This window comes from Colletotrichum tamarilloi (genome assembly GCF_030869305.1).
Source record: "Colletotrichum tamarilloi strain Tom-12 chromosome Unknown Scaffold_189.1, whole genome shotgun sequence".
In the NCBI taxonomy this organism is placed as follows: domain Eukaryota; kingdom Fungi; phylum Ascomycota; class Sordariomycetes; order Glomerellales; family Glomerellaceae; genus Colletotrichum; species Colletotrichum tamarilloi.
Window position 1 is genome coordinate 39,936 of NW_026849572.1, and position 10,537 is coordinate 50,472.

The following is a 10,537-nucleotide window of genomic DNA, read 5'->3' on the forward strand; positions in this document are numbered from 1 at the left end:
CCTGTGGCATCGTTCTGTTGCAACGAATCCCTTCAACTCTTCCCTGCGACCTGCATCCTGCGCGCCCTGGCCGCCTGTCTCCGATTCTGACCCCCCCCCCCCCTGCACCGTCCCAAACGTCCGACCTCGACCCCGTCGTCTCCGACAGTTTTCTCTTGGTGGTGCGGTACTCCGCGTTACTCTGTTCTTTGCAACGTAGCCAAGTACATCGAGGAAGAGGTAGCTTGTATGGTATTCTCTCGTCTCCTGTCCCGTGGCGACGGTTCTGGGCGAGATGGACGGTCCCCTCCCTCCCTTCTTGACGGCTCCGTCGACGCCCACGCACGAACCCTGGACCCAGGAACCTTGTTGACATCGAGGCAAACCTTACCTCCTCCACGATTGGCCCGTCCCATGCCATCCCATGCCACCACCGTCTTCCCTCCATGCTAGGCATGAGTCCATGTCCATGTCATCCAACCCCCGTCCTTGTCCCCCCACCTCCAGGCGCTAGACTCCTAGAGTATCTTGTCCATGTCTCTGTATCTGCGGATACCTATCGGCTGCCGAATGCAGCTGTGATGCGACCTCCTGCTGTCGCGACCGGGAAATATAAATCATCTCTCATGAGACGCTTCCTCACTCATAGCCCTCCGCTTCCCTCTCCTCTCGCGATCAGCAGCCCTTCATCCACGGCCAACAGCTCAGGTCCAAGTTTGACCCACCTGTCAATTTGCTGTCAGAGACTCGTTAACTCGTGTCTTTCGCTATCATCACTCGTGGAGCGTCTTGTACCAAACCTCTGGTTCCTCACCCCGCCCCAGAAACTTTCCTCCAACTCAAACCATGAGTAACGCTGGAGGCCTTCAGGACGATGTCCTGGCCAAGGCCCACGTTCCCCAGGCCACTGTGCAGGGCACCTCGAAGGAGACTCGCGGCTCATTCGACGTGACCGCCGCCGCCGCCCCTCCTCTCGAAGACAACTACTACGACTCCAAGTCCGACGATGACTACGAGGATAAGCCCACCGAGGAGGAGTTGAACACGCTTCGCCGTGTCTCGGGTCCCATTCACTGGGGTATCTACACCATCGCCTTCGCCGAGCTCTGCGAGCGTTTCTCGTACTACGGTTCCTCCGTCTTGTACACCAACTTCGTCATGCGCCCCCTTCCTCCGGGTTCGACGACCGGCGCCACCTACGGCGCTGATATCCCCGCCGGTGCCTTGGGCATGGGTCAGAGAGCCTCTCAGGGTGTCTCTCTGGTGAACCAGTTCTGGGCTTACCTCGTTCCCCTTTTCGGGTATGTTGCTTCATATGAATACTCGCCGAGAACACAGACTGACTAGTATTCCAGTGGTTGGTTGGCTGATTCCAAGTTGGGCCGTTACAAGGTCATTCACATCGCCATCGCCGTCTCCACCGTCGCTCACATTATCCTGACTGTCGCCGCCGCTCCCTCCGTCATCTCCAAGGGCAAGGTCGCCTTTGCCCCCTTCTTCCTCGGTCTCTTCACACTTTGCTGCGGTACTGGTCTGTTCAAGGCCAACATCTCTCCCCTGCTCGCCGAGCAGAACAAGGACACCCGTATGCGCGTTGAGACACGCGGCGGCGAGCGTGTCATTGTCGACCCTTCCGTCACCAACACCCGTATCTTCCTGTGGTTCTACTTCGCCATCAACTGCGGTGCCGTCAGTGGCCAGATCTCCATGGTCTTCGTTGAGAAATACCACAGCTTCTGGCTGGCCTTCCTCCTCCCTACCATCCTCTTCCTGATCTGCCCTGTTGTCCTCTGGTCCAACAAGAAGAAGTACCACCTCACTCCCCCTACCGGTTCCGTTCTCGAGAAGTTCTTCCGCATGTCCAAGTTTGCTGCGAAGCGCTCTGGAGGCATCACCAAGCTGAACTGGGAGAATGCGAAGCCCAGCAACGTCCCCGTTGCTGAGCGCCCTGGCTGGTTGACCTACGATGACGCCTGGGTTGATGAAGTCCGCCGTGGTCTCAAGGCCTGCAAGGTCTTCCTCTTCCTGCCCATCTTCTTCCTCGCCTACAACCAAATGACCAACAACTTGACCTCCCAGGCCGGTTCCATGGTCCTGAACGGTGCTCCCAACGACGTCATTCAGAACCTGAATCCCCTCTCTATCATTATCATGATTCCCATTCTGGATCACGTTGTCTACCCTGGTTTCCGCAAGATGGGTTTCAACTTCACTCCCATCAAGCGTATGACCACCGGTTTCTTCTTCGCTGCCGCCGCCATGGTTGCCGCTACCGTCATGCAGCACTACATCTACCAGATGTCCCCTTGCGGTGACCTGGCCACCATCTGCGAGGAGGGCCCGGCTCCCATCAACGTCTGGGCTCAGTGTCTCCCTTACGTCTTTGTCGGTCTCGCTGAGATCTTTACCAACGTCACCTCCTACGAGTATGCCTTCTCCAAGGCCCCCGAGAACATGAAGTCTCTCGTCATGTCCGTCAACTTGGCCATGAGTGCTGTCTCTGCCGCCATTGGCCAGGCCTGGACTCCCCTGTCCGAGGATCCCCTCCTCGTCTGGAACTACGCCTCCGTCGCCATCATCGCCTTCCTCGGCGGTGTCGCTTTCTGGTTCTGCTTCAAGCACCTTGACGGTGAGGAGGACGAGCTCAACCAGCTCAAGAAGACCAAGTTCCTTGGCTCCAACCAGCCTACTGCCGCGGCTCAGGACGACCAGGTCGCTCAGGCCCAAGTTTCTGAGAAGGTTTGAACAACTTATACCCAGAAATGTCCATGCTCTGCTTCCTGTGGACAAGCGTGTGTGACCTCATTTGGTTGTATGATTTCCCGCGTCAAATGATTCCCCGGCAGTTGGTCTTGCGGACTAGCTGTCAATACTCCTAGTTAGACAAGTGCACGATAATGCATATAATGAAGATACCTATTCCCCACGTATCAGTCTTGCCATAGTCATAATGTGAATGAGGTTATTAGAATGAATCTCAGCGCCAATTGTCTGCTGTTGAGGGTCGTGTAGATTAGCCGGCAATTGAATGTGCCGTTCCTTTCTGTTCTCATTCAGTCTAAGCTGATTCCGTTCTCAATATGGCCCGACACAGCACCGAACCACGAATGTGTATCCAGCGTACCTAACGAGCTTGCGATCATACTCGTACCAACTAGCGCCACTTCAAGCCAAATGAGGTCTTCGTCCTCCCATTAGCTGTGAAAATGAGACTAACACAGGTGATACCCGACCATCTTTCAGTTTCCAGTATGCGCGTTCAACGCCATAAAGATCATATGCCGATATGGTGATGACTTCCATAGCATGAAGCTGAGCGTACCAATGACTGACCATGGTAACTTCGGGCACCCTCGTAAAAGAATTGAGCCAAGCTGTGAGCACGTATGCGTTGACCTCGTTAAGCGGATGATATGCAGCTGCGAGTATTAGATGTGTCATTTGTGGTCGTTCAGATCTTCGTTATCCGGAACAGCACAGTCCGGCTTCGCGGTCATAACCCAGCGGTTAAATCCATCCAAGTGTGCAAGGGTTAAAGTCTGGGCCTGGAAACTACTAAGCAGTAATAGCCTATTATGTCTCAACGGGAGGGTTGGAACATCAATTATGTTTGAGATCTACTGAATTAAATACGCTGCAAAACAGCCCTCTGACGAGAACCAATCCTCGGACACCCTAGAGAATTTGGATCTTGGACACGAGCTCAGAGGGCGTGATTAAAAGCTTCGAGTAGAACCTCAGACCGAGGAGGCAGTCCAGCTAGAACAAGCTGTGCCCCCAAGGCGAAAGGCTAGTAACAACGGCAAAACTTTACTAGACATATTAATAAGTCATCGAAATAATCCTCCATCTTCTGTTTCTCACAGAATACTGCATAATTCACAAGCCTTCTAGGTTGGCTCGAGGATGATGACGCGCTGGGAATGCCATTTCTTGATAAACTGTAATTTGAGGAACGTTGTTTCTGGTCGTTGACATTATGACAAAAGAAAAGGTACTTGTTACACTTGCACTTTTGGGTGGTAGCCCGGGATATCTCGATGTTGCTTCAACTTAAGAAATCGAACGCTTCCCCTGAACTCCAGCTCTTGTCCAACATTGAGTCATCATACAAATCTTTTCTCAGACTATGGCTCCCTTGCTCAGGGGCTTCTCTCCGGTCCTGTAATCGGTCGAAGACCGAGAATCGTCTCCGACGCTGGTGTTTGACTCGTACGTCAAGTTTACATTGGTTGTGCGGACAATTCCATTGTATGTCATGATTTCCTCCTCGGACCCAGACGGTGACGTGCTTCGGATCTCCGTGTGGTGTTGCGAGCGCGTCATACGCATGTCTTTAAGCGTGATGTTGTCGCCTTCTCGGACCGTGTTACGAGGGCGAGAGGAGTTGCCGTAGTACTTGAGCCCACTGCTGCCGGTCTTGCCAGAGCTGATGGCACCAAAGAGCTTCGGCCACCACTTGCGGAACATGGGACGCAGAGCCGGGGCGGACGCGGAGACGATGGCGAGGTTCACTTCGACCGTGTTGTAGACGACGCCGATATCGTAGAAGGGGTCTTTGTTGGGATCCGGGGGCACGTAGAAGAGTTTGTAGATGGCTACGAGACGGATGATAGCCACGACAGTGACGCTGGTAGAGGACTTATTAGCTCGGGGCAGGGTTTTCAAGATCATGGATGTAAAACTTACACTGCACCAACCAAGAAGACGCAAATGACGGCAATCTTCGCGCCCATTGGCATCTTTAAGCCCAGGAAGATCCAGAACGGCAACAACAGAACGAGTACATCCATCAAGACGTTCAGACAAGAGATTGACACGTGAAAGGAGTTGTCGACACATCGGGCAGAAGCTCGTACGAGAGGATCCCAGTTAGCCTCGATTGGTAGGCACTGAAGGAGAGCGACGAGGAAGATGGCTGTGGCCATGGCAGCATTGGCGATGTTCAAGCCATGGATGGTCCATCTAACGCCGGGCTTCTGTCCTCCAAGACGCAGAAGGAAGACCAAAATTGAGGCTCTGACGAAGGCCAAAACGGGGTTGTAGAACATTTGTGCCATAAAGAACCACCACATAGCGGGTGACGAGTTGAAGGGCTGGGGAACATCAACCGCGTGGTATCCGAAGTACATGAGCTTGATGTCTGGGTAGAGTTTAATACACAAACGAGGCAAAGCGAAGGCATGGCGAAGCGCTTACACATATAGAATGGCGGCGTCATACACACTGCGCATAGCTAAAACTTTGTTAGCCAACAAGATCCTTTCCGTTGTTGTCTTTCATTCGTTCGAATTTGCCTACCACTGCCATGCCGCATAACCAGTCATCTATTCCTAGTGTTAGCCCCTGTGGTTTTCCAGCCGGCACAAAACCTGCTCCTCGGCCAACGTACCAAGACCCCATTGTCTAGTCGTAAGTCTGCTATATGTTCGAGCTCCAAACACAACTATCGAAAGCGCCGGAAAGAAGAATGTGATGAAGATGGCGGCTTGCTGATGGGGCGGGGTCGGTATCGTCAATACGTCCGGGTGCTCAGGGCGCCGAGCAACAATCGAAGCATACTCCATGTTGAAAGATGGATGAATGGATATGATATGTAATCAGGCCTGCAAGAAGCAGCCGGGCTGCCTTGTAAAAGGGAGATCGGCCCCCAAGGCGAAGCTTTGACTGGCTCCTCAGCTGATGAGTCGTGCTGTCCTGTCCCAGGGCGCCGGGTCGTCGTGGGTAAGAGCCAAGAAATCTCACTATCGGCCAAAGCGAACCAGGAGAGAAGAGCGGTCAGATCGAAGGTAGCAGCGAGAGACAGGAAGGACCCTTTTCTTTATGTAGATCTTTGTGTCTTATTGAGAGGGTGATCCACGATGTCGCCACAGTTTCCCCCTCTCCGGGAAGACTAGACGCTACTGCTGCTTGAACCAAGTCGAACGACTACGCTAAACATGATACACGGGAAAATAAGCTTGACAGGCTCTGAAAGATAACCGTTCACCCGTTGCAGAGTAGAGTTTTCTGCAGATCCCCAATGTGGACGGAGTGATCCTGACTCCTCTCGTGTTCCAAGGGTGGTCTGTAAGGGAGGGAAAGGGGGCGTTGCCTCTAGCTCCGTTTCTCTGCAAGGCACCGTGATCCTCCATCTCAGAGTTTGCATATCATTGGCTTCAGAGACATCTTTGCAACACAAGCGAGCGAACGGGAGAATCTTCTGCTCTCAAAGGTTGGGGCGGAGACGAACAGGAGCAAGGTCCCAGGTAGGAGAATAGTCTAGCCTATGTAGACCCTTGCTCCGCCCGCAAACCTCCGGTAGTGTGCTGCGCGCATATGAGATCCCGAGAGTGTTGAAAATTGCAGAGCCATTAAAGGGCCCCCACGCTGTCATAGTGTTGACTGCCGTTTGCGGCACGGCATGGGCTAGGCGAGAAGCCTTTTTAAACTTTTGAGACAACAGTTGGTTCACCCCAATGAAGATGACAAGGCCACCAAAGTGTCGGTGCTGAATATCAGATTCAAATATTATAGTTACCACCCGCACTCGACTATCAGCCTTAAGATCGGACTATCATCATCACATCAGAAATTTTCAAAGGCAATCTGCAGTCTCCGAGCTTCGGCAACGATTCCAGCTCCAAGGACTCGTTCCTCATGTCGTGCGTTGCATTTCTCTCAGGGGTTCGCAGACGTATTCCTTGTCTGCCAAGCCGCTTAGAAAACCATGCTCGGCCAAGAAAATGGCGTGTCTGGGCAACGCAAGGGAGAGAACAGCGAGTTAGCTTTCAGCCGAGGGAACGGACAATTCGTAAAGCATCAAATCTGCTTGAGACCCTCTTTGATTTGCTTCCAGAAAACTCGACCCAGTCTGTGTGTTGTTTAGTCGCGGCAATGAGTACGCTACCAACGGCGTCTAGTTACGAACCGCCGTTGCAGATTCCGATGCAACTACGTATGGCCGTACGCTTGTCGCTTCAGGCCCGACAGTGCCAGTGCAGGTTCAATTTGAGCTCAACCCCGGACCCCAGATCCAAATTCACCGCCATTGCCGTTTCCCACTCTGTATCCGTAGTACTGCGGTAGATGCGGCTGGCCGAGTGCAAAAACGCACGGTAATTGTCAAAATTGTCTTTTGTCGATCCTTACCGCACATGGTGTCAGTGTCCTGTCAAGCACCCCGGCAAAGACTCTTCAACCCTTGCAAGCGAGAGAGACTAAGTTATGAAGCCCCTCACAACTACGGGGCAGTCGCGAACCCTGATTCATTTGTGCAAAATCCCATTATCTCAGCACTTCCCTTCCGGATGGAGACGTCCTCCTTCTTGCCTCTTTTCAGTTCGGACATGACTTGTCTTTTCAGGCAGCCAAGTCCTGGCCTCGTGGCGTCGGCGTGGGTCCGGCAGGAAGTTCGTTGGATGAGCTTCTCTCGACATCCGACGCTCCGAAACTTGCGTTGCCAAGAATTCGACAACAGGTCGGGGGTTGGGAACTAGACCAATCGTGCCCCATGGCGATCTATCGACTTGATGAAAGAGAGTTTTGGCGGCGGTTTCTGGACTCTTAAGGGCCGGCTTGCTGTCACCTATTTCAGTCAATTAGCCGGTTTTTGTTCCTTGACCTGCCTGTGGGATAATTACAATAGAGCGTCTACCACCAAATTTTGGGCATCAATCCAGCCGGGATATCACATAGCGGCTACGGGAACGAGCCGACAGCCTGCTCCGCGGGTTGGGTGGCGTCGGCGCCGGTGCAGGCACAGCCGCACAGGTGATGATACTTGCTGGTGCACTGAGAACACTCGGAGGCAAGATCATCGGCCTTTGACTCGCACGACTCGCCTGAAAGTTCGGCGCGTCCAAAGACACCCACTTTCCGCAAGCCTAGAAGACTTTGGTTCAGCTGAAAGAAAAGCTTGGTCACTTGGCTGCTCTCTTCGCAGCCACCGGTGTGACTGCGTTCGTCCTGTTTCCAGGAGTCCACAGATCGATTCCTGGATGGTTCCGTATCGCATAAGGATGTTCATTGAGAGATTCCATATGCGTGTTAGTCGTCTTAGAGGCTGAAGCTACCACTCTGGGAAGGTCACAGCACCAAGCACAAGACATGGGGTAGACCAAGTGATTCTTGTTCACAATAGAAATTGTATCCAAAAACTTACCGATCTCTCTGGTTTCCAGTGGTAGGCCAAACATTACTGCGATATATATTAGTGAGACATTGCAGTTCTGAAGAGACGTTACCTCATCCCTCACATAGTAGGTCTGTCATATGGTCGTCGAAACTCGCTGCGTCTCTTAGAGAAGAACGACCCGCCTGAGATGAGATTTTCTTATTTCTCGAATTCTCGGGTTTGGTTCTTTCCCCGGTTTTGGGGCATAGTTCAACTGGGTCACTTGTAGATACGCCAAAGCCATCTGGTTCTAGCAATGATACGTATCATGCAGAAATGTGAAATTAGGGTGCGAATTCCCGCTGTAAGATGTTCCGATCTATAGAAAATGCATTGATTGCGACTATTACTTAGCTTATAGATTTCCGACATGACCGAATAGTGTTGACATGACGTGGCATACCTAACGCGCATAACTCAGCCATACTTACACCGGCGTGCTTAGCAACATGAAGTGGCCTTAGAACACAAGATCGAGAAATGAAAATAGTCTTTCTCATAGTTTGAGGTACCTATGGTGCAATGAACAGTACTGACATCTACTCGAAGACTGAGAACAATATGCCTGACCTTAATTGCCACCATCGCGAGCTAAAATGCCCTCAGAAACTGACGACAGTACTCAGCCAATGCCAATTAGTATTCCCTTCTCCGTGAATTGATAGAAAGCACAATTAGGTATAGATGGATAACATTGGTTCTGTTTCGCTCCTGGCATCTACCCGGTTAATGGAGATAATTATCAAGCAAGCATGACGCGTTAAAGCAGCTTATAAATTTTACCACCGCAGCCTATGTGATAAGACTATTGATTTTACATTTTGTTTTGCTAAGATAACCAATCCATGCCTTTGCGGCTTTTGTGCAGTCCGGGTGCCAATGTATGAATCATCGAGGATATCAAGAACAAGTAATAATCTCTGGTTGCCCCTTAAAGCTTGGTCGGGAGACGACCGGACTGCTGTGCAGTCCAAGTCGCGATGAGATCCATCAACGCAGGCGACAAGGCGTCATATGTCTCCAAGCCAACAGACTTGAACTTGCTGCGGACTTCATCGATGCCCTTGGGGTGGAAGCCTTGCTCAATGATTGAGGAAACAAAGGCGGCGAACTGGGGCTCCTGCCATCCCTTCTCATCAGAGAGTTCAGCGTGCACAAAGTCCAGACCCTTGAAGGGGTGTGCCTTTTCGATACGTCCGAATAGGTGAACCCCGCACTCCTTGCATGCGTTTCGGAGAATGACTGCCGAGTCGTCGACAACGTGCAGCTTGCTTTCGTTGGCAGTGACCTTGAGTTGGTCTCTTGAAATAACACCGACAACTGAGAAAAGGGCGCCAGCGGGCTTCCAGCACTTTGAGCATCCGCATGCGTGGTTGTGAGCGACGTTGCCTCCGAGTGTGACTTCCACGGGGTTACTCTTGCAATGGCAACGGAGCTTTCCACCGGCGAAGTTGGGATCTCCCTTGGTGAGACCGTTGTCGATCAATGGGTGAAGAGAAGGGGCCATGGTAGATTGGACTGGAGTGGTGTGTGTGGTTGGTGGTGGTTGATTAATCGGATATTGGTGTTGATGGGTGGGCCGAGGACCTTGATGGAGTAGAACCTTGATGGACTTGATTAGTTTCTTGATTGTGTATATAAAGACGGCGAGGGATTCCTTTATACCAGGTGCTCTCATTCACTTTCGGGGCGTTCTCAACTCCCGATCCCTCGACCGGCGACTTGGCGGAAGGGTTCCCGAACCATCCCCGAAGAGGCCGGACCGGAACCAACACCCACGCGTTGGCTTACCTGATTCGCTGTCTTCCCCGCATTCCAATGCCGAATGCTGTCAGTCAAACGTTGATTCGAGCACGCAACTGGGATAAACTTGCCCGTTCCGCCTAATCTTCACGATTGCATATCTCCTCGTTGCTATTATGAGGGCGCCTAGGCTTTCGGATCCCCACCCGATTTGACGCCGATGATGATGATACCCCGCAAAGTTTCACTCTGAAGTCAATTGCTTCGCCGCAGAACCAAAAAGAATACCCCGCTCGGCCAACGTAACGCCTAACCCCGCGACCCGGATGATGCTGTTTGGCATGGTAGAAGCCGCTGATGTGAGACGAAGTTGTCGGCGTTAGGCATAAAGGTCTCGAAAATGAGACCGCTAGTGGCTTGGCCGGTTTTGGAAGACCGAATTGCCTATTGAACTAAGTCAACATACCCACTTCCTGGCACCCCCCTGTTTCTGGCACCCACAAAAACGCGAAAATCCACCACAACCCAATGCCCACCCCCAACCTCCTTTTATCACAACATTTTCAATTCGCGTCCAAATGGGCTCATCTTTTGCACATGTCTTCTTCTATATATAATGCCTCAATATACCGAAGATCAGCTTCGTCAGGCTCTCGAGGA

General features: G+C 52.1%; 3 protein-coding genes across 3 annotated transcripts; 1 reads left to right on the forward strand and 2 right to left on the reverse strand.

Annotated features, from left to right (window-relative positions):
* Positions 1 to 825: 825 nt before the first annotated feature.
* Positions 826 to 2,724, forward strand: CTAM01_15990 (POT family protein; the record flags this gene model as incomplete). Its single annotated transcript, XM_060531983.1, has 2 exons — positions 826 to 1,280; positions 1,335 to 2,724. 2 exons carry the CDS (start codon positions 826 to 828, stop codon positions 2,722 to 2,724), a joined length of 1,845 nt encoding a protein of 614 aa, XP_060373454.1.
* A 1,377-nt stretch (positions 2,725 to 4,101) lies between these two features.
* On the reverse strand, positions 4,102 to 5,546 carry CTAM01_15991 (uncharacterized protein; the record flags this gene model as incomplete). The annotated part of the gene is made up of 5 exons (XM_060531984.1): positions 4,102 to 4,609; positions 4,669 to 5,122; positions 5,179 to 5,215; positions 5,281 to 5,306; positions 5,372 to 5,546. 5 exons carry the CDS (start codon positions 5,544 to 5,546, stop codon positions 4,102 to 4,104), a joined length of 1,200 nt encoding a protein of 399 aa, XP_060373455.1.
* A 3,519-nt stretch (positions 5,547 to 9,065) lies between these two features.
* On the reverse strand, positions 9,066 to 9,641 carry CTAM01_15992 (S-(hydroxymethyl)glutathione synthase; the record flags this gene model as incomplete). The annotated part of the gene is made up of 1 exon (XM_060531985.1): positions 9,066 to 9,641. One exon carries the CDS (start codon positions 9,639 to 9,641, stop codon positions 9,066 to 9,068), a length of 576 nt encoding a protein of 191 aa, XP_060373456.1.
* Between the last annotated feature and the right edge of the window lie 896 nt (positions 9,642 to 10,537).